The sequence below is a fragment of the Caretta caretta genome, chromosome 10 (assembly GCF_965140235.1).
Source record: "Caretta caretta isolate rCarCar2 chromosome 10, rCarCar1.hap1, whole genome shotgun sequence".
In the NCBI taxonomy this organism is placed as follows: Eukaryota; Metazoa; Chordata; order Testudines; family Cheloniidae; genus Caretta; species Caretta caretta.
Window position 1 is genome coordinate 85,740,266 of NC_134215.1, and position 25,846 is coordinate 85,766,111.

The 25,846-nt window shown below is 46.3% G+C and overlaps 1 protein-coding gene across 2 annotated transcripts in view; it reads left to right on the plus strand.

Annotated features, from left to right (window-relative positions):
- IQGAP1 (IQ motif containing GTPase activating protein 1) overlaps positions 1 to 25,846 on the plus strand; it is a 184,360-nt gene that overhangs the window by 64,279 nt on the left and 94,235 nt on the right. For both annotated transcript variants that reach the window (XM_075133296.1, XM_048865968.2), the window contains exons 9-14: positions 328 to 418; positions 833 to 996; positions 7,813 to 7,897; positions 8,941 to 9,104; positions 14,152 to 14,312; positions 14,908 to 15,032. In XM_075133296.1, coding sequence (XP_074989397.1) covers positions 328 to 418; positions 833 to 996; positions 7,813 to 7,897; positions 8,941 to 9,104; positions 14,152 to 14,312; positions 14,908 to 15,032 — 790 coding nt within the window. The remainder of the gene's footprint in view (positions 1 to 327; positions 419 to 832; positions 997 to 7,812; positions 7,898 to 8,940; positions 9,105 to 14,151; positions 14,313 to 14,907; positions 15,033 to 25,846) is intronic.

Consider the following 25,846-nt stretch of genomic DNA (forward strand, 5'->3'; position numbering starts at 1 on the left):
TGGGTGTACTTTAGAATCATAGAAGAATCTTAGTAGGTTAGGGTTGGAAGGGACCTCAGGAGGTCATCTAGTCCAACCCCCTGCTTGAAGCAGGACCAGTCCCCAATTTTTACCCCAGATCCCTAAATGGCCCCCTAAAGGATTGAACTCACAACGCTCGGTTTAGCAGGCCAATGCTCAAACCACTGAGCTATTCCTCCCCCCCCATTAGTGAACATTAGTTATGTTCACTGCCCTTTCTGTTGGAGGACTGTAAGAGGCCTGTAAACAACACACCACAAAGTCTGCTCTAGAGTTGCATTGATGATAATTTTGTTTCATTGTCAGACTGCCTCTGAGAATTCAGAGAGAGAGAGGGATGTGTACGAAGAGCTGCTGACTCAAGCTGAAATTCAGGGCAATGTCAACAAAGTCAATAGTAAGTTTCCCACTGAACTAATAGGCCTGGATAAAGAGTATTCAGACTTGTGTGGCTCCTTTACTCCTCCTTCCATCCCTGCACTTTGAACTAAGTGAGTAGCTCTCCTTGCTATATTTGTTCATAGTATTTCTCAATTTTGAATTCATCCTGCCCCTTGTCCCACCCCTGGCCCCTTAAAGAAGTGAAGGGTCCCCATTAAACTCTGTGCCCTGAGTATTACATACCATTTTCATCTCTTTTCTCTTGTTAAAGTCCTCCTGAGTGATTCTGGAGTCTGACCTGGAGACTTCCAGGCCTAAACCATCAGTCAGTAGTGTTCAGGAAGAGATGCCTTCTGAGGCCTCTGCTATAGAAGCCTAATGATCACTACATTCAGCTTTTGACCCTTACTTTACTTTGCTCTCTCCCTAGCACATTCAGCCCTATCAAAGGTAGATCTGGCTTTGGAACAGGGAGATGCATTAGCATTATTTGAAGTTTTGACATCACCATCCCTGGGGCTTCGAGGATTACAGCGAGAAAATTGTGACTGGTATCTCAAGCAGCTCTTGAGTGACAGACAGCAGAAACGGGAGGTATGGAAAAGCATATGTAATCATTGTGAAAGTATTTATAATACCACAAACCATCACACATTAATTATATGGGATGATCACAAAACTCCCATATGAGAGTTAATGTTACTTTGGAAAACTTTAATTTTGTTGAGTTTTTTGTATTTAAAAAGTAAACTTAATATTCCAATAGCATACCACATGTGCAAGAAACACTGTGATTGTGTACGTATAATGGAATACTTGATGGTATGGTGTAAAGGCTTTATCAGTGTGAGTTTGAAACAGCGGCATTACTCAGGAATGATAAATTTCACAACTTAAAGGCTGATATTTTAGGGTCTTGAAGAGTTGGGAGTGAATCCTAGGGACCCACTACAATATTGGGAAACTCTTCTATACAGTAATTTAAAGTTTGCAGATTTCAAAATAATCATATTTTTGAATATGGAAAAGCAGTGCCTAGTTCAAGACTGAATCTTGCTCATTCTGGACCTTGGACAGGTGTGATTGAGGGGGAGAGTCCACCTTTGGGAATATGGAAAGGAAGTATTTTTGTGACAGGTTTGAAGCTGCACAGGGTCTGGAACATTAGTATAGTGAAGAGTGCATGATAAATGTATTTATCACTTAGCTGTCATCACAGCATAGGAGAAGAGTGCATATAAAGTGTGTGTATATAACTATAATAATATGAATGTAAAATATAAATAAATACATAATGCATATATGTATATAATGTTTTATGCCCTCTTACTTTACTATGTTCAGTGCGCAAGTACTTTATTGTAAATATCTATGATACAGATAAGCATATGATATTTTTCCTTATAGATAATCTTTCTGTAGTTAAGGTTGAAGTTATCTTCTTATTTTAAGCCTAACCTTCAGTGAATTTTGCATGTATATTGTATATGAATGCTGTTTATAGAATGCATTAGTGTAGATTTCTAAACTTAGTAGGGCCTCAAAGTATATTAGTTTATGTAATATTTGTATGCATATTATTACAGAGAACTGCAATGGTGGAGGGGATGATTATTACTACTGTATATTTTTAATAATTTGTCTTTTACAAGATCTAACATGATAAAGAAGTAGGATACCAAGTACATTCAGAGCCAGGAATAAAGGCAACAATTCAGTTTATACAACCTGAGAATAAAGCTCTGACATTTTTGAAGTCCGTGAGCCCACAAACATTAAGAAGATAAAGATCATTATTACATTGCATAATTTTGGTTGAATCCATTGGCAACCCTCCTAAAATTGTTGAACTGTCATAGGTCTTATGGAGGGTCAACACGTTTTCTTCTTGAAGATTGATTTATTCATAATGCTCTTCACTATAGCATTTGAGTGTCTCATAGACATTAACCTATCCTCTGCCCTTAGGAGGTAGGAAAGTATTATCCCAATTTTACAGATTAAGCACTGGGTGATTTCTTGTAGGCATCCCAGCAGAAGTAGATTTTGAGGAGGGATTTGAAGGAGGACAGGGTAGTAACCTTTCAGATCTGCTCATTGAGAGCATGGAATTCCATGCATAAAGGGGCATTATGAAAGAAAAAGCAAATATGTTTCTGGGAAGAGGAGACAAGTGGGTGATCAAGACTGCCACCATTGGTGGAGTGGAGGGAGAGGAGTGGTGTTTTAAGAATGTGTGTCTTTGTGAGGGTGAGAGGTGTTTTCCCCCAGGATAGTCTGTTCTTTTCCACTTGTCCCTTCCATATGGCGCTCTTGTGGTTCAGGCTGTAGTGTCATGGAGAAGGCAGCTGGTTGCACAGGATTGTGCTCTAGATCCCAGGGGACTGTTGCTAGCTTTAATTCCAAAAAAGGGTTTACCATCCACAGCTGCTGCTGTTGGTGTTTTGGACTAACAGACCTGGATGGGCAGAGGGCTTATTGACCTGTGAAAGGAGACTCTGCCTTGGCAGAGTTTGTTGTTCAGGGTTTCCAGGAGATTCATAAATTTTGGGAAGCTATTCAACACTAGAAAGAACCTCTTAGTGAAGTAAGTAGAGACTTCTTTGCAGATATTGAAGGAAACTGAGGTTATGTCTACACTGCAGAGACTGTACTAGCCTAGCTATGTCAGAATAGCTATGCTGGCACAACCCCATAATGTAGATGCAGCTACATTGATGGAATAGGTTTCTCCATTGGTGTAGGAACATAACCTTCCTGAACAACACTAGTTACATTGATGGAAGCATTCTTCCGTCGACTTAGCTCCACCTACACTGGGGTTAGGTTGTCTTAGCTGTCTTGGTCAGGGGTGCATTTTTTTCTCACCCCTGACCGACATAGTTATGTCGACCTAACTTTTAAGTGTAGACCAAGCCTGAGACTGCTCCATGTTCTTTCTGTCCCATGTCTATCTCACAGATCTCTTGTCCTGAGGAAGGAAAGGAAATACTTCTTGTCACAGAGTGGGCTTGCCTTCTAAGGCAGTGGGACTACCTGTTCCTAATGATCTGCCTGCTCACATGATGGGTTTTGAGGCTTTCTATAATAGAGAAGAGCCTGCTTAACTTGGTAGGGGAAGAGACCTGCAAGAGAACTAGGATCAGGGAGAGACATGTAGAAGAGTTTTCCTGCTCCTGACAATAGAGCCAGATGGAGGCAGAGAGTGCTAGGAGGCTCTCTGAAGTGGGCCAAAGGAAAACAGAAAGAGAGAGAGACACATGCACAAACACAAGGAGCCAAGGAAGGGGCTGTGGAAAAGGCCTACAGGCAGGTGGAGGTGGTTGAGGGAGTTGAAGCAAGGGGTCTGAGAAGGTGAACCTCTGCTGCTTGTACAGTGTGTCTGAGCAGGAACTCAGAGTAGAAGGAGGGCTGAACCCCTACAGGCTTATTGAGGAAGGTGATGTGAAATCTTTCTCCCCCCAACATAAGGAGTGGAAGAATTTTTGAGCCTGGAGTTGGGTTGATGATCCAGCCTGAGATTGTTGAATGATTGTTTTATGATTGTTTTGGACTCTTTGTTTACTGTGGGAAAAGGGGATGGGTTTATGATTTGGCGAGAGGCCAGTAAGAAGCACTGGAGTTGGCCTAGCCAAGAGTGGGAGATTGAAATGCCTTCAGCCAGAAGAGGGGAAACTGAGGCTCAGAGCACTAGGTACCAAGGTAATCGTGTCACATGCATTTTCACAAGCCAGCATTCAGATGGATGACTAGCTTCATGAGTGCCCAGTAATTCCCAATTTGAGATATCTGACAGTGATACTGAAAGGTCTTTAGCCTTTGCAGCAAGCTCCAAGTAATATAGAATTGTTCTTCAAGTATGTGTCAGTTTGGATCCCACTCTAAGGTATATGTGTGCATGTGAGATCAGAATCTTTTAATAGCACTGTTGGGCTGTGCCTGCGCAATGTATGTCCTTGTGCCTCTGCACCCGAGGGATAAAGGGCAGAGCAGCCATAGGTGTTCCTCAGCGCTCTCGCTGCTGGTGGACGCAAGATGGAACAAGTGGTGTCTTCATGCTACCCCTTAGCTGAATCTTTTTCTTGCAGATTAATTAGTTAGATAGGGTTAATTCCCTATCTATGTTTTATGTTTCCTCCTTTTTTATTTAATTGTGTTATAAACCCAAACAGATTTAAATTTAAATTTTCCTTGGCACTTGGCACCCCTATCTGGGCCAGAAATGGTGGATTCAAAGCCCTTGGGCTTCGAAGCATAGCCATCCTGCAACAGACTTATGCCATTAGCAGATGGCCACGGCCACTGTCTTTTTTTTTTTTTTTTTGGGTCTCAGTGAGAGCCATGTGCTAGATAGTTGCTTGGTTTGCCATTTCTTTTCTATTGGAACACTCATCTGAAGTTATATCCCTTGGAACAACCAATGAGAGAGAGTATAGATCCTGAAGAGCGAGGATTGACTTCATAGATGGATCTAGTCTCTTCTAGGTCCCAGTCAGCCAATGCCTCTGCTGGCTGGCACACAGGGCCTACTGTGTTGGTACCTGCAAAAATTGCACAGCACCATCAGGAAAGGATTCAGGACCATCAAAGACCATTTCGTTATGGACTCCCACCTCAGCACTGAAAACTGGTATGGCTTCCTTGTTGAGGCAAGGGAGATCTGAAGACTGGAATAGACATAGTTTCCTGCATTGATTTCCCCCTCTTCCCATAGAGACTCAACCCTGCATACTTCTTGACCACGTCAGCTTGCATGTGTATGACAACGCTAGCCAGATTTCACTTGTGTCCATTACAGGACTGGCTAAGATCAGTGTATCATCTCACCATCAAATGATCATGTGAGTTGTGGTCCCAGCTCACATTCTGTAGCTGCTGAACTGGTGGTCAGACCCCAAGAATATTTGGAAAAGGGTACATTTCTCTATACTTCCCCCTACAAAGACACTGATCAGAGATGCATCAGGCACAGGTTGGGGCACACACCTGGACCACTTCCAGATACAAGGAACTTGAAACCCAAAAGACATGACTCTGAACATCAGTATTCTAGAATTATGAGCAATCAGACTAATTTACATGTCATTCCAACCTGTTCCATGTTCCACTGTGCAGATTTTCACAGACAACACATTTGCAAATGTTTTATATAAACAAGGAAGCACCTGCTCATCACCTCATGTCAGGAGGCTATCAAGATATGGACATTATGTCAAAATAGGGTAACTCCAATACACTTCATCTCCAGGAGCCTCAACAGTTTAGCAGACTTCCTAAGTAGACAATCCATCATTAGCCACAAGTTGTCTCTGAAGAGCTCCATCATTACATCAGTATTTCACCAAAAGGAAAATCCTGTTATTGACTTGTTTACCTCCAGAGATGACAAAGTGTCCAGTTGTTTGATTCGAGGGGCATGAACCCAGCTTCCTTCTACGAGGCCTTTCTCATATTGTAGAAGTGAGGTCTCATGTATGCATTTCCATGGATTCCATTGATTCTCAGGGTGATAAGCGAAAATAGGCAGGAGGCAGTCATGCTAATCCTGAAGCTCCATATTGGCTGAGGCAGTTCTGATTAACAGATCTCAGGATGTCTATTTAGCCTCCTGTAACACTTCCAGACTCTCCAGATATCAAGGTCAAATTCATCTAGACAGTTGCCACATCTGACAGTCTGGCTGTTGGCAAGTTGAGTGCTACTGACAGAGATACCTCTGTACAAGTACAAGAGACCCTACTCATCTCATGGTGTCTAGATTTTTAAAGGGATGACTACATACTTACCTATATGTTAGAGAATCCCATGTAATGTGGGATCTTAATGTTGTCCTTACAAACCTCATGGAAAGAGATCCCCTTTTAATCTCTCTTGGAGTGCTTTTTACACCATCTTATTTTGAAGACTGCCTTTTTGATTAGGAGAATTCAGTCCCATCGTGCAAGTTTGGGAATTTAGCATCCTAGAAGTAAATGCAAAGAATCATCCCACAGCTCATCTTGCTTTTTCTGAAGAAGGGCAGCAATTTCTACCCTGTGGATCTGACTGCGGTTACTGGCTCATAGAGATGCTTCCCAAATACGGGAGCCTCTGAGTTATGCTATGGGAACAATACTACCAATCTTGTTTTTTGCCCTTTGGACTAGAATTTTTGCTGAATCATCCAAGCAGATCTGCCCAACCAAGGAGCGCATGTGTTCTCTTGTCAGGCTGATGTCTAATCTGTGATGTCACTTTGGTTGGTGATCTGCATCAGTATTGAACATTGCAGTTCTTAAGGTTCATAATGGACTTTCCTAACTATTAACTTCTCTCCAGCTGACAGCTGGAATACAGAGGAGCCCCACCAGAAATGAGAGTATTTGGAGATTAGGGGAAACGAATAACCATCAGTAGAAATGGTTGACTTTCATCCATGGCTAAAAACATTGCCCTTAAGAGCTGGAAAAAACCTTGAGAGCTTAGAGTTTCAGCTGTCTTGTACTAAGAAGTTGAGCTTTGGTGGCCGGTCACTATTGGAGACAGGATACTAGACTAGATGGACTATGGGTCTGATCCAGTATAGCAATTGCCATGTTTCTGTGACCCAGAAATGAGAATCACACAAGATGATATAATTAGGTGACCGTATATCCCGTTTTGGGTGGAACAGTCCCCTTTTTAAGCCCTCTTCCAAGCGTCATGATTTTTTTTGGCAAGACTGGGCATTTGTCCCATTTGCATTTGCCAGCTGATCATCAGTTGGCAAGAACAAACATGACAAATATCCAGTTTTACTAAAAAAGTGGAGCATGCCCCCCTAGTGGGGAGTGGAGGAATGTTTGGTGAGGGGAGGAAGCATCAAAGCCAGTCCCACGGAGCTTGGGCAAGCAGTGACACACACGTGGGATGGAGGGAACCCTAAGGCCAGCTCCGCACTGGGAAAGGGGCTCGAGTAAGCCCCATGTGGTGCCTGTTTTCCCTTTGGGAAATATAGTCACCCTATATATAATCAAAGAAGGAGAACTATTTTTGAAAGCTTCTGTCTGGCATTTATTCCCATTTTTGCAAATGGGGAATCTGAGAAATTAAAGGACTTGTATAAGGCTTCACAGCAAGTTAATGGCAAAGATCCATATGGAGACTTACCTGACTCTTAGCCCCATGCTCAATTTTCTAGAGCTGCTTTGCACCTACAGTCTCATAGAAGGCATCAGACTTAAGCCAACCTTGTCTCTTTCACCACATGCACTGAAAATATCTGGTTTGTTATTTCTCTCTCCTACATCTATTGAATTCTGACGGTTTGCAGAGGGTTGTACATAGGTAAAATTTCACAGGGAGAAGCTGCTGTTTGTGTTGTTGTGTTTGAATAAAGTCACAAGAGGGTCAACATTTTTTTTTCCTTGTGTGTGATTTATTTTTCTACAGACTGGCCTGGCAGGCCCCCTGCAGAAGGAGGAGTTACAGCCTGGAGTGGACGCTGCTAACAGTGCAGCACAACAGTACCAGCGAAGTAAGGAGCCTTTCAGCAGAGATTATAGCTGAGGAATTAGTGGAGGTGATCGGAGGGTTGAGGCAATGTATCATTTATACCCTTGTTGGAACACCAACATCAGCTCTTGTTTCAGAGTAACAGCCGTGTTAGTCTGTATTCGCAAAAAGAAAAGGAGTACTTGTGGCATCTTAGAGACTAACCAATTGGTTAGTCTCTAAGGTGCCACAAGTACTCCTTTTCTATCAGCTCTTGTGATTCTTTGTGACTTCCCTATAAACACCTCAGGGCTAGTGAGAAGCTTGCAGAAAGCCAGCATCTGTGATTCTTTTTAGTCTCCCCAGAATAGCGCTTATAACCCACGTTATAATATAGGTTATTCTTTAACCTATACATTTTTAAAATACACTTAGGAAACTTGTGTCCACTGTAAGTGACTTCTGTACTTGAAAGCTTATACCTATCTCTGGGTCCTGGGTCTGTGAAGGAAATCCTAGTAGCTTATTGGGGCAGAGTCTGAGGTTACCTGGTGATCCTCATTGTGGATGCAATTCTGCTCATATTGAGGCAAAAATTATGGTCTTCCTGCAATTCTGGCCACTTTCTAGTATCAGATTAGGAGACAGTTAATTGCAGGTTTAAACCCAAATTCTGTAACTACTTAATTTGCACTTGCTAAAGAGATGTTGCCCTTCTGAAAATTTACTCTGAAACTAGGTTAGTTTATTTTATTTTCCTGATACAAAGGCTGTTGCTGGAATTGACTGATATAAAATGATATTAAAATTACCTTAGAATAATGGATTTCAAGGCCAGAAGAGACCACTGAGATCAGTCTGACCTCCTGCATAACGTAGGCCAGATAATTTCACCCAGTAATTCACACAGTGGAGTGAATGTATTCTTCCCATCTCGCTTTGATTTCCTCATGGGTGGTATTTCACCTAGGGTGCCCACAGAGCAAAAGTCTTTTCCACACTGGGTGGGTAGAAATGCTCTTATAACAGAGGTACAAGCTTTCTGCCCTTCTAACGTCTTGTGACCTCTTTCCCTTTAATCTCCAGGGCTGGGAGCAGTGGCAAGGATTAATTCTGCAATCCAAATAGGTATTGCAGAGAAGACTGTGGAAGAACTTTTGAATCCAGAGGCTCAGTTACCACAGGTTTATCCATTTGCAGCAGATCTTTACCAGAGGGAGCTGGCCACTCTGCAGCAACAGAGCCCTGATGTAAGTAATAGGTTCTTTCCTGTTCTTGGAAAACAATCTGACGATTCCCAGCAGTATCCATCATAGCTCTTAATTCCAGAGCTCTTAGCTCTTAATTCCACACCTTCTCCAGAATGTAGCTGTTTTGGGAATTCTTGAAAATATGTTGCAGTTCAAAGTTTGTGTAATTTACTATTTAATTGACGAATTAAACAATAATAAATTACCAGGATCACCCAAGAGTTCTGAAGGAATTCAGATATGAAATTGCAGACCTACTAACTGTGGTATGTATTCTAACTCTTAAGTCAGCTGCTGTACTAGGTGACTGGAGGATAGCTAATGTGATGCCAGTTTTTAAAACAGGCTTCGGAGGCAATCCTGGCAGTTACAGGTCAGTAAGACTAACTTCAGTATCAGACAAATTGGTTGAAATTACAGGAAAGAACAGAATTATCAGACACATCGATGAACACGATATGTTGGGGAAGATTCAACATTACTTTTTTAAAGGGAAATCATGCCTCCCTGATCTATTAGCATTCTTTGAAGGGGTTAACAAACATGTGAACAAGAGTGATCCAGTATACTTGAAGTTTCAGAAAGCCGTTGATGTGAACCCTTGCCAAAGGCTCTTAAGCGAAGTAAGCAGTCATGAGATGAGAGGGAAAGACTTCTCATGGATTAGTAACTGGTTAAAACACATGAAACAAAGGGTAAGAATAAACGGTCAGTTTTCAGACTGGAGAGAGGTAAATACTGGGGCCTCCCAAGGATCTGTAGTGGGACCAGTGCTGTTCAACTTACTCATAACTGATCTGGAAAAAGGGGTAAACAGTGAGGTGCCAAAGTTTTACAGATGATACAAAATTACTCAGTATAGTTAAGTCCAAAGCTGACTGTAAGGGATCTCCCAAAACTGGGTGACTGGGCAACAAAATGGCAGATGAAATTCAGTGTTGATAAATGCTAAGTAATGCACATTGGAAAACATAATCCCAACTATACATGTGAAATGATGGGGGTCTAAATTGGTTGTTACTGCTCAAGAAAGAGATCTTGAAGTCACTGTGGATAGTTCTCTGAAAACATCTGTTCTTCTTCGAGTAATGGTCCCTATATGGATTCCAAAGATGGGTGTGCACATGTGCCATGTGCTGGAGCTGGAACAGTTTTGTAGTAGTGTCCATTGATCCACACATGCGTCATCCACGTGTTCGCATCTGAGGCTGTGTGGGTCAATGCCGCTCCAGTTCCCTCTTACCGCTGCATTGTACCGTTGGCTCCACCCCAGCAGACCCATCTTCCAAATCTGGGTGCTTCTCAGAGCCGGATCCCTCCTTTTCACCTACTCAATCTTGCAGCCCGAATCCTAGGGGCTGACCACCCTATCCTCCAGTATATGACCCTACCGCTGAGCTGTGGTCCAGATATCCCCGGGGCCCATATGCTTGGCCCTGCTGGCCTCCTTGGGATCTGTACCAGGACCACAGGGTTTTACCATGGCATCTTACCAGCTGTTGCCTGCCCACTCCATGCCATCCTTTGTTTACAACAAACCAGAGAAAGACATAGTGCCGCTAGGACCACAAGTCCCTCCTGGAGCCTCATCATCACTGGATGAGGTCCTGATCCCACCTTCCCTCTCCGCTCCAGATGACCAGAAACAATACCAAGACCTGCTTCAGCAAGTGGCTGCAGCCTTCAGCCTCACAGTGGAGCAGGTCAAGGACCCACAAAACCAGCTCCTGGATATTCTGCAACTGCCAGGACCCTCCCTGACTGCACTCCCCATCCATGAGGCCATCCTGCAACTGGTGCAGTTGGTCAGGCATACACCAGCTTCCTGTGCCCCTACTCCTATGCATGCAGAGAGGTCACACTTTGTCCCATCTCAGGGCACGGACTTCCTTTTCACCCACTCGCCCCCCAACTTGCTGGTACTTCAAGTGGCACCCAAACGCATTTGCCAACATCATCTCAAGTCGACTCCTTTGAACAGGGTGGCAAAAAAGCTGGACCTTTTGGTAGAAAAGTCTACTGTTCTATGGGACTCCAATTCCATATCGCCAACTACCAGGCCCTGTTGGCAAAATACTACTTTCTCACTTACTCCAGGTTCTGGAAGTCTTCTTGTTTGTCTGGCAGTAGAAGAGCCTGAAGACTTCCAGACGCTGCTGGATGAAAGGAAACTGATCAACAAGGTGAATCTCCAGGCAGCCATGAATGCCTCCGACACCATACCACACTTGCTGGCGACCGGCGTTCTACTCCAATGAGACTCCTGGGTCCAATTCATAGAATCATAGAATATCAGGGTTGGAAAGGACCTCAGGAGGTCATCTAGTCCAACCCTCTTCTCAAAGTAGGACCAATCCCCAATTTTTGCCTCAGATCCCTAAATGGCCCCCTCAAGGATTGAACTCACAACCCTGGGTTTAGCAGGCCAATGCTCAAATCACTGAGCTATCCCTCTCCCAATTTGTCTGGGTTCCCTAAGAAGGTCCATACCACTTTTGAGGACCTCCCCTTTGACAACCAAAAACTTTTTGATGACAGAACAGATGAATCCCTCCAGTCCCTCAAGGATTCTTGCTCCGAATGCTACACAATCCCATATCCTCGCCTTCTGGAGTCACAGCTCACTCCACGGGGGCGCACGCTGCCACATTGGCCTGTCTAAAGGATGTACCCTGGCAGGACATTCGCCGGCCGGCCACGTGGCACTCTGTCCAGATCTTTACTGCTCACTATGCCAGGGCCCCAGCAGTGGAACTGTCCTACAGACTAACTTCTTGTGAGTCCACGCACCCACTTCCATTGCTTGCTAATCGCCCACATTTGGAATCCATATAGGGACCATCACTCAAAGAAGAAGCGGAAGTTACTTACCTATAACTGGAGGTCCTTTGAGACTTGGATTCCAATATCTGCGCTCCATCCCCTCTGCTGTAGACATTGCTTAGTGGTAAGAGGGATATGGGAGATGCACCCACCCTGCCCCTTATAGCCTCAGATGCGAACAAGTGGACGATGCATGTGCATGTCAAAGGATGCTACTACAAAACTGTTCTGGCATCCAAGTTTAGAATCCAAATAGGGACTGCACATCAAAGAACCTGCAATTACAGGCAAGTAACCTTCTACTCACTGTGCAGCAGCAGTCAAAAAGGTAACCAAATATTAGGAACCATTAGGAAAGGGATAGATAATATGAGAGTAAATATAATGCCACTATATAATTCATGGTACACAGATACCTCAAACAGTGCATGCAGTTCTGGTGGCCTCATCTAAAAAAGATGTATTAGAAATGGAAAATGTACAGAGAAGGGCAACAAAAATGATTAGGGGTATGGAACAGCTTCCATACGAGGAGAGATTAAAAAGACTGGGACTGTTCAACTTTGAAAAGAGACAACAAAGAGGACGTATGATAGAAGTCTATAAAATTATGAATGGTGTGGAGACAGTGAATAAGGAAGTGTTATTTACCTCTTCAGATAACACACGCACCACGGGTCACCCGGTGAAATTAATAGGCAGCAGGTTCAAAACAAACAAAAGGAAGTACTACTTCACACAAAGCACAGTCAACCTGTGGAACTTATTGCCAGGGGATGTTGTGAAGGCTAACAGTATAACTGGGTTCAAGAAAGAATTAGAAAAATTTATAGAGGATAGGTCCATCATTGGCTATTAGCTAAGATGGTTAGGGACACAAACCCTGAGTGTCCCTAAGCCTCTGACTGCCAGATGCTGGGATTGGATGACAGGAGATGGATCACTTGGTGATTGCCTGGTTCTGTTCATTCCTTTTGAAGCATCTGGCATTGGCCACTGTCAGAAGACAGGATACTAGGCTAGATGGACCATTGATATGACCCAATATGATTGTTCTTATGTTTTTAATCTGTAAATCAGGGATATATTCCCTGAGCTGCATGGAGCTGTGTGACAGATTTATGTTACCAATCTGCCTGGGGCGTTAGGTGATCAGGCTGAGGCTGCAGGGTCTTTAAGGGAGGAGGTGAAGGAGCACACCAAGTGACTAAGTTTTAAAGTTTTATTAATAAAATAACAGCGGTGAGTGTGGGGTGCTCCCCACGTCACTCAGAGAAAGGAAGAAAGCTTTAGTGCCCATGCCCTAACCCACTTTCATACTCCCGCACAACCCAAGGCTGACCAAGCTTGGGTATAACGTAACAAGAAGAGGGGGAAGGGTGGATGAGAGTTCTGTCCTGTGCACAGGTCGTTCAGGGTCCGCTGTTGATCTCAGATTTGCTTCAGCTCTCAGGAGGGTTTTAAGTCCTGGGGTTTTTTGGGGGTATCTCGTTCAGGGACCTCTGTCCCTTGTGCTCTTTGTACCAGTCTAAACTGGCCTTCCGTGGGTTCCTTAGCATTCCCAAAACACTCTGGCTTCAGGGACGTGAAAGCTGTTGTTTTCCCCCTCGCTGGTCTTTACTGTCTCACTAGTTTTTGCAGACCCTGCAGTTCTGTTCAGCTGAATTCTTCTTTTTTACGGGCTGGTCGGGGTTGGAATTTAGGCCCCCGTCTTTCTTGGCAAGCAGCCGAGAGTTGGTTGTGTGCTGTGGCCTTGGGCTGGAGTCAGCGTCTTATCTTCGGACCTAGCTGGAGCGTCGAGTTAACCCGTTCTTCTCCCTTCCTTCCCCTTCGGCCTCTCGCAACCTGCAAAGGAAGTTTTTTACTCCACACTTACACCTTTAACCCTTCCCAAAATGCTTTGCGATGTCTGCCACAGCATTAGCAACATACAATGCTGATTTGCCTCCTCAGGGGACCCCCTGAGGGAGGGGGCATTGGGTTGTGACAACTGTGGATTCTAATTGTTTACATCACTTGCTCTGCCTACTTGGTTTCACTTGTGATACTCTTACTCTTCCTTGCATCACATACTTTTCCCTGTAGTTTACGATTGCTGTTGTCTCCTCGTCTTCCTCGTTTACTCACTCACTGCAGTTACTGTAACTACTGCCACATTCTGTCCACCTCACAGGGCATAAATTTGTGAAGGATGTGTGATCCTCATTGTCCTCTTTGCATGCAGGGTAACCTCACCCACCCAGAGCTGTCAGTTGCGGTGGAGATGCTGTCATCTGTGGCTCTGATTAACAGGGCTTTGGATTCAGGGGATGTGAACACAATTTGGAAACAGCTGAGCAGTCCAGTCACAGGGCTCACTAACATTGAAGATGAGAACTCCCAGAGGTGGGTACATGTGACAAATGGATGTGGCCTCTCTCAGTGCCCCCAGTATTCCCTATTATTATTATTTTTTTATTCTCCTGACGTTTCATTTTTTTCTTTTACCCTTTAATGTTATCTTTCCAAATTGTTAATCATCACATTTAGTCGCTGATGCCTCTTGTGCCTGGTCCCACGAGCTTGCTCTCTTGCACACTGTCTCTTATGCCACCCCTTCATATTAGTCCTGCTCTTGTACAGTCTCTTGAAGTCTCTTCCCAGACTTCACATTAGTGCTGTATTCAGGTATGCTGTTGCTGATGCCACCCCACCCCCCTTCACATGAAGTCCATGCTCAGTCTTTACGATGGTCTTGGACTTGCTGTCTTGCATGCTGTCTCTGTGGCACCCTGCCAGTTGCATTGATCTGGGCTCTTGTAAGCTGCCTTTGGTATGTCTCCCCCTTCCCTTTTTGCATTTGTTCCAGGTTCATCCTGCATGCTGTCTCTGTCGCCACTTCCCTTGCATGTTAGTTCCGCACACTGTCATTGGGCTCACGTGCTAAATTGCCGCCTTAGGCCCACATGATGTGTCTTATTGTTTCTGTTGTGTATGGCAGATACATCGATGATTTGATGAAGCTGAAAGCTCAGGCACATACAGAAGGGAATGAGTTTATCACATGGAATGATATCCAGTCATGTGTGGACCGTGTGAACATAGTGGTCCATGAGGAGCACGAGAGTAAGTGCTTGCACTTCATTCCTACTAGAGTGACCTGGATTCTAAGAAATGCCAAAACCAGATTCACATTCACTGGGATGGGGGTAGCACTGTTAACAAGGAGATAGCTGAAGGTCTAGCTGGCACATGGTGAGAGACCTTGGCAGTTGGTGTCTTTCTAGCATTAGGAGATGCCTATATGGTGTACATAAAAAGAGCTCATTTTATCTGTGAGTAAATTCAGTGCTCTGTGATGATGAAATGTTAGCAGCAGCACTGCTGACGAAGAGAGCAAGTATAGGCATTTCTGTATACCATAGTGTCAAATTCAACATCTTTACCTAGATAGACAACGTCCTGGGACCAGACTCTGCAATGTGATGGGCTGTGAGCATAGGTTTACCTTTCAGTCTCTGATCCAGTCTTGTTGTAGGCCTGTTCAATCTGTCTTCACTTCTTGGTGCAAGCACTAGACTTGCTAAATAGGTTCTCATGTTCTTAGGAAAATTGACAGGGGGCAGAGGGAAGCTGAAATGCATTGAAGCCTAAGTTCCCACTCTGGTAATTCTTTGTTAATAGCACTAGTTAGAGCCAGTCAGACTGTCAAAACGGACTCATTTACATCTCTGTTGAAGACATTCAGTCCTGACTTGCAGCCTGTGACGGGGCATGCGTACCTCACACTGGGCCTGAAGGGATTAAACTCACACTATGGGTGGAGGAAGTCCCGCCCCTCAGACTGTAGGCGGCATGCTCCAAATGATATGCTAGTATAAAAGGGAGCAGCCTGACTCAGTCTGGGCTGGCTGCCGGAGAGGAAAGACCTTTGGTGGAGGCTTCCCCTGAAGAGCTATCACAGCCCTTCCCTGTGTGAGCCGGAGATCTGTGGCCATCGAAGTCCAAGGGAGTTATCTGCCCAGAGGAGCCCAGAGACCCCGATGCCCCATGGACAGCAGCTTCAGGAAGTGCAGTAGGAAGTGACCCAGGGAGGGTGAGAGAGAGTGGTATCTCCCACCTGTGTCAGAGGTCAGTATCTTTTGGTGGGATTCCCCGCTGACCTAGTGGTGGCCCACTCCGCCCTGTTAGGGTCCTGGGTCAGGGTCCGGTGGAGCTGGGTCACTGGTAGGAGTATAGGCACAGATGTGGTGTAGTGAATGCTGTGCTGTAGATTGATACTTTAGACACACATTTTCAAAAATATTCACTGATGGGCGAGTTGGTACCCATTTTGAGAGAGACAGGACCTGATTTGCAAGGGATTAAGCACACCCACTGTTATCAACTAAAGTTGTAAATTTTGCATGCTGAACACCTCTGAAAATTAGGCCTGAGATGTCTAAAGTTGGGCAACCAGTTATTTTTCAAGTGCTTGCTCGTGTCCATTCCATGTCAGGTGTATGTGCTCACCACATGCACTGGTGCCAGAAGTTTTCCCCCAGTGGTATCTGTAGGGCTGACTCTGGCGCCCTCTGCAGCGGCGCGCGTATGCACCAGCATAAGAGGCGCCGCCCCCTCCCCCTTTCAGTTCCTTATTACCACCAGTGATGGTGCTGGAACGTCTCCTTGCTTCAGCAAGCAATCATACTAGCGATTCTTCTAACTGTTTAGTGTATATAGTTAGAATATTTGTAGTTTTGGTAGTTAGTTAGTTAAAGCACTACTTAATTGTAGTGAGGCAGTACCCTACGGACTTTACCCACGGATGGGGCATGCCTCGATCCTCAAGCCTTGTGACCGATATAAGAAGCCCATGCCAATTAGTGACCCCCATCAAAGCTGTTTGAAGTTCTTAAAGGTGTCCCACGTACGCCACTAGTAGCATATCTCCAAGAGCTTCAAACTGCGTACAAAGGAGTAGGACATTAGACTCAGGGCTCTCCTCATGGAGTCAGCCCTCGCTCCGGCCTCCGAGCCAGCCCATTCCGACTTGGCATTGGTGAGAAGCGCCCCTCTGGTGCCGGCCTCCTCCTGGCACTGGTCTCCATCCCTGGTGCCATCCAAGAGGCATAAGCATGGGAGAGGCTGCTCCCCGGTGTCTTGCAAGGGGAAAGTTATAGGTGAACAAGAACTTGCGAGAGATGCCTTGTCTTTCCCAGAGCATGGCCAGGCAGCAGACTCACTAGATAAGCTTGCAAGCCCACTTTAGGATCTGCCTCTTGCCCTGTGTAGTGGCAGGGGCGCCTGTAACCTCACAGTGCCCACTACACTTAAGGCCTTTCAAGTGGCCAAGGACATTCTGACAGATCCCCGTGCAGAAAAGTCCCGGGAACTCCTGCCCCCAATGGCAATCCCGGCTAGGAGTAGCCTGCATTGGGATCTGTGAGCAATCCCCATCTCTGTTGCACCACTCCCCGGCACCATCCCAGTCACCAGGTTAATGAGGTGATCCTCAGAGCCATGTTACCAGCCAGTGGAGTCTTGTGGCCGTTCCATGAGTTCCAGGCACCGGTCCCCGGGATCCTCGACAACGGTTCTTGGACACCTGGCACCACTCACCGGATTGTCACCACCGATCCCTTGAGGTGCAAGCCCGGTCCCAGGACACCGGGCATCAGTTTCCAGACTGTCACCACTGCTCTCCACCCCGGTGCCGATCCCCAGAACTCCAGCGCCAGTCCCCGAGAACTCGATGGCGATCCCTGGAACCTCAATGCCAGTCAACAGATCCTAGGTGCTGGTCTTGCAATCCCAGTCACCAGAGCCTCAGTACCGATCCGCGGACTCAGATTGCTGATCCCCAGATTAACGCTGCTGGTCACCCAACCACTGTTGCTGGTTCCCAGCCTCCTGACACTGCTCTACAGAAAGCTGGCACCGTTTTCCACAGGTAGTGAAGCTGTGGCTCTGCACTGGTCACCAGGAGGGGACCCTTCCTCCTCGGACTCTGAGGGTGAGGAAGTTGTGGTACCCAGAAACCGGGCGTACCCTGCAGTGCCAGCGGGAGTTCCAGGGGGCCCACCAGCAGGTGCATGGCTTCAAGGACAGTGGGCAGTTCTCTGGCAGTTCTGGAACCCATGGAGGTTTCCCTCTGCCCCAGAATCCCACATGCAGTGCTCAGTCTCTGGGGCTTCAGAGAGACACTCAGCCACTATATCCTGCCTGCCACCCATCTCAGACAAGGGATCGCTCCCAAGCTCCTCAGCCACCCCAGGACAAGGCCCACCCAGCAAGGGACATGGAGACGGTTCCTCCCCCAGCCCTGGCTTCTTCCTCCTCATCACCTGATGAGGCAGTAGCAGGGCTGTCACATGCAGTGCCACATGATGACTTTATGGCTCACCAAGAGTTTCTTAAGCATGTGGCAGCAAACCTTGGCCTTGAAGCTGAGGAGTTGATGGAGCCCTCCAACACCTTGTTTGACATTTTGGCCGCAGCAACCCCAGCGAGGGTTAGAATCATAGAATATCAGGGTTGGAAGGGACCTCAGGAGGTAATCTAGTCCAACCCCCTGCTCAAAGCAGGAACAATACCCAATTAAATCATCCCAGCCAGGGCTTTGTCAAGCCTGACCTTAAAAACCTCTAAGGAAGGAGATTCCACCACCTCCCTAGGTAACACATTCCAGTGCTTCACCACCCTCCTAGTGAAAAAGTTTTCCTTAATATCCAACCTAAACCTCCCCCACTGCAACTTGAGACCATTACTCCTTGTTCTTTCATCTGCTACCACTGAGAACAGTCTAGATCCATCCTCTTCGGAACCCCCTTTCAGGTAGTTGAAAGCAGCTATCAAATCCCCCCTCATTCTTCTCTTCCGCAGACTAAACAATCCCAGTTCCCGCAGCCTCTCCTCATAACTCATGTGTTCCAGTCCCCTAATCATTTTTGTTGCCCTCCTCTGGACGCTTTCCAGTTTTTCCACATCCTTCTTGTAGTGTGGGGCCCAAAACTGGACACAGTACTCCAGATGAGGCCTCACCAATGTAGAACAGAGGGGAACTAATCACATCCCTCGATATGCTGGCAATGCCCCTACGTATACATCCCAAAACGCCATTGGCCTTCTTGGCAACAAGGGCACACTGTTGACTCATATCCAGCTTCTCGTCCACTGTAACCCCTAGGTCCTTTTCTGCAGAACTGCTTCCTAGCCATTCTGACCCTAGTCTGTAGGGGTGCATGGGATTCTTCCGTCCTAAGTGCAGGACTCTGCACTTGTCCTTGTTGAACCTCATCAGATTTCTTTTGGCGCAATCCTCCAATTTGTCTAGATCCCTCTGTATCCTATCCCTGCCCTCCAGCGTATCTACCACTCCTCCCAGTTTAGTGTCCTCTGCAAACTAGCTGAGGGTGCAATCCACGCCATCCTCCAGATCATTAATGAAGATACTGAACAAAACTGGCCCGAGGACCGACACTTGGGGCACTCCACTTGATACCGGCTGCCAACTGCACATGGAGCCATTGATCACTACCCATTGAGCCTGACAATCTAGCCAGCTTTCTATCCACCTTATAGTCCATTCCTCCAGCCCATATGTCTTTAACTTGCTGGCAAGAATACCAGAGAGAGACCGTGTCAGAAGCTTTGCTAAAGTCAAGGAACAACACGTCCACTGCTTTCCCCTCATCCACAGATCCAATTATCTCATCATAGAAGGCAATTAGATTAGTCAGGCATGACTTGCCCTTGGTGAATCCATGCTGACTGTTCCTGATCACTTTCCTCTCCTCTAAGTGCTTCAGAATTGATTCCTTGAGGTCCTGCTCCATGATTTTTCCAGGGACTGAGGCGAGGCTGACTGGCCTGTAGTTCCCAGGATCCTCCTTCCCTTTTTTAAAGATGGGGACTACATTAGCCTCTTTCCAGTCGTCCGGGACCTTCCCTGATCACCATGAGTTTTCAAAGATAATGGCCAATGGCTCTGCAATCACATCTGCCAACTCCTTTAGCACTCTTGGATGCAGCGCATCCGGCCCCATGGACTTGTGTTTGTCCAGCTTTTCTAAATAGTCCCAAACCACTTCTTTTTCCACAGAGGGCTGGTCGCCTCCTCCCCATGCTGTGCTGTCCAGTGTAGTAGTCTGGGAGCTGACCTTGTTCGTGAAGAGACAGGCAAAAAAAGCATTGAGTTCATTAGCTTTTTCCACATCCTCTGTCACTAGGTTGCCTCCCTCATTCAATAAGGGGCCCACACTTTCCTTGGCTTTCTTCTTGTTGCTAACATACCTGAAGAATCCCTTCTTGTTACTCTTAACATCTCTTGCTAGCTGCAACTCCAAGTGTGATTTGGCCTTCCTGATTTCATTCCTGCATGCCTGAGCAATATTTTTATACTCTTCCCTGGTCACTTGTCCAATCTTCCACTTCTTGTAAGCTTCTTTTTTGTGTTTAAGATCAGCAAGGTTTTCACTGTTAAGCCAAGCTGGTTGCCTGCCATATTTACTGTTCTTTCTGCACATCGGGATGGTTTGTTCCTGTAACCTCAATAAGGATTCTTTAAAATACAGCCAGCTCTCCTGGACTCCTTTACCCCTCATGTTATTCTCCCAGGATTGCCTTGCTAGTTCACAAGGGCATTGTTAAACTGGTCAAGGCCTTATGACAGATCCCATCCTCTCTGCCCCCCATTTCCAAATGCGCAGGGAAGAAATATTACATCCCTGCCAAGGCTTCAAATACCTTTATATGCACCCCTCCCCTGGCTCCTTGGTAGCCGCAGCAGCCCATGAGAGGGACAGGCAAGGCCAAACTAGTTTGACCCCAAAGAATAAGGATGCAAAGAGGCTGTATCTTTTTGGCAGAAAAGTTTATCTAAAGGCCAGCCTCCAATTGTGCGTTTCAAGCCACCAAGTCTTGCGGGGCTCTGTGACTTTGATGCATGGCACTCCATGGCCAAGTTCGCAGATTCTCTGTCCCAAGAATCCAGGCAGGAGTTCCTGGCCATAATAGATGAGGGCAAGGCAGTGGCAAGGGCATTCCTCCAGGCGGCTGCTGGGCTGCGGCTGATTCCTCAGCCAGGACACTGGTGTCGGCCGTGACAGTGCATTGGGCATCATGGCTGCAGTCTGCCAGCTTGTCTGCGGAGGTCCAACAATCCATCCAAGACCTCCCCTTTGATGGTTTAGCCCAGTTTTCTGACCAAACAGACACTAGATTACATGGGCTAAAAGACTCAAGAGCCACTTTATGCTCCTTGGGCCTCTACGCTCCTGGGCCTTCAAGGAAGCGTTTCAAACCCCAGCAGCCTCAAAGATTTGTGGGCCAGACTAGAGCTGAGCCCTACCGTAGGAAGGGCAAGAGCTACAAGCACCGTCAAGGCTAGCCACAGTCCTCATCATCCCAGCCAGACACTAGCCATTACCTGCCTGGAAACAAGTAGGCATTTTGAGGGTGCACCTGAGGGTGACCGCCCAGTTTGCAACCAGGATCCTATCCCCGTTTTATTTTCAAATTGCCTTTTGCCATACCTCCCTTCTTGGGCCATTATAACATTGGACCAGTGGGTGCTCAGCATTGTAGCAGTCAGGTACACCCTCCAATTTATTTCTATCCCTCCCTCCCACCCCCCTTCCCTGTCCCTCTTCAGGGACCCTTTTCACAAGCAACTGCTCATCCAGGAGGTGCAGGCCCTCCTACAAGTGGGGGCCATAGAAGAAGTTCCCAAAGAACTGAGAGGGAAAGGGTTTTACTCCCTTTATTTTCTGATTCCAAAGGCAAAAGGAATCCCATCTTGGACCTTCAAGGCCTCAACAAATACCTCAAAAAGTTTAAGTTCTGCATGGTCTCCCTGGCCTCCATTATCCCCTTCTTGGAGACTGGTACACCACCCTAGACTTAAAGGATGCATACTTCCATATTTCAATTTTTCATAGCCACTGGCGGTTCCTGTGGTTCATAGTCGGACAGGCCCACTACCAGTTTGCAGTGCTCCTGTTTGGTCTATTGACAGCGCCAAGAGTTTTCACAAAACACATGGCAGTAGTCGCAGCCTACCTCAGATGCAGGGGTATTCAGATCTACCCATACCTTGATGATTGGCTCATCAGAGGGCACTCGTGGGCACATGTTCAGTGCAGCATCACGATAGTACAAGCCACCTGTTAAGAACTGTGTCTGTTGCTAAACAAACAGAAGTCAACATTGGTCCAGATGCAAAGGATAGAGTTAATTGGAGAGGTCCTAGATTCTAGCTGAGCTAGAACGTTCTTACTGGAAGCCAGATTCAGGGCAATGTCAGATCTGATTGCCCAAGTCACTCCTACCTGCTCCCTAAAGCCCAGGTCTGCTAGGTCACATGGCAGCATGCACTTATGTGGTTCAGCATGCAAGACTGCACCTCAGACCCCTACAGATGTGGCTGGTGTTGGTCTACTCCCCAGTCAGGCATCACTGCAGCCATGACGCCCACCATCCCACCGCAAATACTTACCTCCCTAGCAGGTGGTCGAACCCACACAATGTGATGGAAGGGTTTCCATTTGTGACTCCTCGACCCACTCTGTCCGTGGTATCAGATGCCTTGGATTTAGGGTGAGGAGCCCACCTCGGTCCCCTTAGGACACAGGGCCTATGGTCCGGAGAGGAGCTGTCATTATATATAAACGTCAGAGAACTCAGGGCCATCCACCTGTCCTGCTAAGTGTTCCTTCCCCAGCTCTCGGTCAAGGTAGTGCAGGTGTCGACAGACGACACAACTTTGATGTTCTATGTCAACAAGCCCTCTGCCAAGAAGCCCTTCATCTGTAGAACTTCTGTATTCAACATGCCATCCATCTGGAAGCCTCACACCTACCAGAAGTCCGGAACTCTCTAGAGGACCATCTCAGCAGAGCTTTCTTCTCTCCCCACGAGTGACCCCTCCATCTGGAGGTCATCAGGACCATCTTCCAGAAGTGGGGAACACCCCAGGTGGACCTGTTTGCTACCAAACAAAACAGAAAATGTCACTGGTTTTGCTCTCTACAGTCTCAACAAAGGCTTACTTTCGGATGCCTTTTTCCTGTCGTGGGGGGACTTCCTCATGTATGCTTCAAGATCAAGAGGGACAGAGCATGAGTCATTGTAAAAGCTCCGTCATGACTTTACCAACATTGGTTCGGCATGCTCATGGACTTGGCAGTGGCAGGTGCCTGGGCGCTCCTGAACCGCCCGGACTTGCTCTTACAGTACCATAGTCAGCTGCTACATCTGAACCGAACCTCCCTGCACCTGACAGCATAGTTGCTGCATGGCTAAACTCTGAGGAACAGGCCTGCTCCAGACAGGTCCAGCGGGTTCTCTTAAAAAGCTGAAAACCCTCCACTAGAGCTATTTACTTGGCCCAGTGGAAACACTTTACCTGCTGGGTGTTGGAACGGAACATCCCACCATTTCAGTCATCTTTACAATCGATTCTGGACTATCTGCTCCTCCTGAAGCACCAAGGCCTGGCACTCTCATCAATTAAGATGCACCTGGCAGCCATATCGGCCTTCTACCCTCTCATCGACAGCAGGTCTGTCTTCTCGCATGTGATGACTATCTGATTTCTTAAGGACCTTGAAAGGCTCTTCCTGCAGATTCAGGATTCGATTTCCCCAATGGGACCTCAATCTCATCCCCTCCAGGCTCATTGGTTTTCCTTTTGAACTTCCACTGAGGAGTGGGTCTACACACACTGGATGTCAGATGCACCCTGGCTTTCTACCTTGTGCGGACTAAGCCCTTCTGCAGGTCTACTCAACTCTCCGCTGCGGTGGCCATCAGAATGAAGGATCTCCTGGTGTCATCCCAGAGAATTTCATCCTGGATCACCACCTGCATCTGTGACAGCTCATTTGACCAGGACAAGCATCACTGGCACCTTTCCTGGCACATGTCCCTATCCAGGACATTTGCAGAACCACTACGTGGTCATCTGTCCATACTTTCACGACACACTATGTCATCACCCGGGAAGCCCAAGATGAGGCTGGCTTTGGCAGAGCTGTGTTGCCATCTACACGTCCATGAACTCCTGTCCACTTCCAGAGGCACTGCTTGTGAGTCACCTGACTTGGAATGGGCATGAGCAAGCACTCGAAGAAGAAAAAAAGGGTTACCTACCTCTCGTAACTGTTGTTCTTTGACATGCGTTGCTCATGTCCATTTCATGATTCACCCTCCTTCCCTTCTGTTAGAGTTCCGGCAAGAAGGAACTGGGGGCGGGGGCAGAACAGCATCTCTTAGGCTGGCGCATAGGTGCGCCACTCCAGAGGGCCCTATGGATACCACTGGGGGGCAAAATCTTCGGTGCACATGGCAAGCACGCACACCTGACGTGGAATGGACATGAGCAACACATCTCAAAGAATAACAGTTACGAGAAGTAGGTAACTGTTTTTTATTCAAGCATCACAATTTGAAAACTGGGGCCTTGATAAAAGTTAACTATCTGGCCTTGAACTATCTAGTCTCCCTAAAGAAGCAGTTTTCTCTTTAGTCCTTTCCAGTCTTTCTGGGTACCACCCACTGCTGGAGGCAGGGACTGTGAAACACATCCATGGGGCTCAAGTGACTGGTTCAGTGATCACTAGTGCCTCAAAGAGATGAGGTCAATGCCCCTTTTTAACACACACTGCTACAACAAAAAGTTTAAAGTTTAAATAATATGTAGCAAGTGCTAACGCTGTATTTCTCAACTGCAGTGTACAGGAAGGAAGTTCTTGCCACAAGTTCAGAAGCGTGTCTCCTCCCCCTACTCCACTTCTTAGTATGGTAAAATTGTGGACTCTAGTTCTTTTCTGTGCCCGTTTATGTAATGTTCTGTCTGCTCTTCCCCTGCTCCTGAATCTGCTCCTTAACATTTCGTCAGAGATGTGCGTAAGAGCATAATGAGGTTCTTAGCTGGATCATTTAATGATGCCTGTTCGCTTTATTTACAAAGACAGTTCAGCAGGAAGAAATGGGTGAGAAATAAATCTGAAAACTTTAAAAGGTTTTGAGAAACATGAATCAGAAATAGCCTTCAATACCTGAGAAACTTGGCAAGGTCCAATGTGTTAGATATTCAAAACTTTGCCACTCCCAAAAAGGCATTTGGCTATCTTACACGTATATACTGTGCTCATGATTGTGGTGCCTTGAGTCTCTCATTTAGGTGCTTAATTGTATTTTGAAACATTCAATTGGGATTCACATCTGCATTCTGTAAAAACTGGCTGTTTTGGCACCTCTAATGGAGGTGTGGAACTAGGCACACAAATGAATTCTTCAGAGATAATCTTTCAGTAATTCCGTTCCCATCTAGGCAACTTTAGTTGACTGAAGCCCAGTGTTGAGAAACTAGTGTCTGAAAATAAACTTACTAAAACTGGAATAATTTGATTCATTTTTATTTGTGGCTGAAATGCTTTTAATTTGTTGAATTAACAAACGAACCCTTTCAAGTTTCAGAAAGCAAGATCTCAGGAACAAATTGATTCCTAAGAACACCACCACTACTTGCCAGCTCCTCCCTCCCCTTCCTAACTTTATGATCAAATATGCATACATATACATATAACACACAGCTTCAGTAGGATCAAGATTTCAAGAAGCAGTTTGGATGGGTCAAACACATAGGAGTCATGGATCTGTATTAGGGCTTGTCTACATGAGCACTTAGTTCGCAGCAAGCTGGGATATAAATCTACTCCACAGTAGCCTGCTGTACACAGACGGCTTGTCTACACTTACCAGAGGATTGACGTTGCGGTGATCGATGCATCAACAGTCGATTTAGCGGGTCTAGTGAATGCCCACTAAATCAACCACCGATTGCTCTCCACTCCTGTACTCCACCTGATCAAGAAGAGTAGAGGGAGTCGATGGGAGAGTGTCTCCCGTTGACGTTTCATAATGTGGACCCAGTGGTAAGTAGATCTAAGCTACGT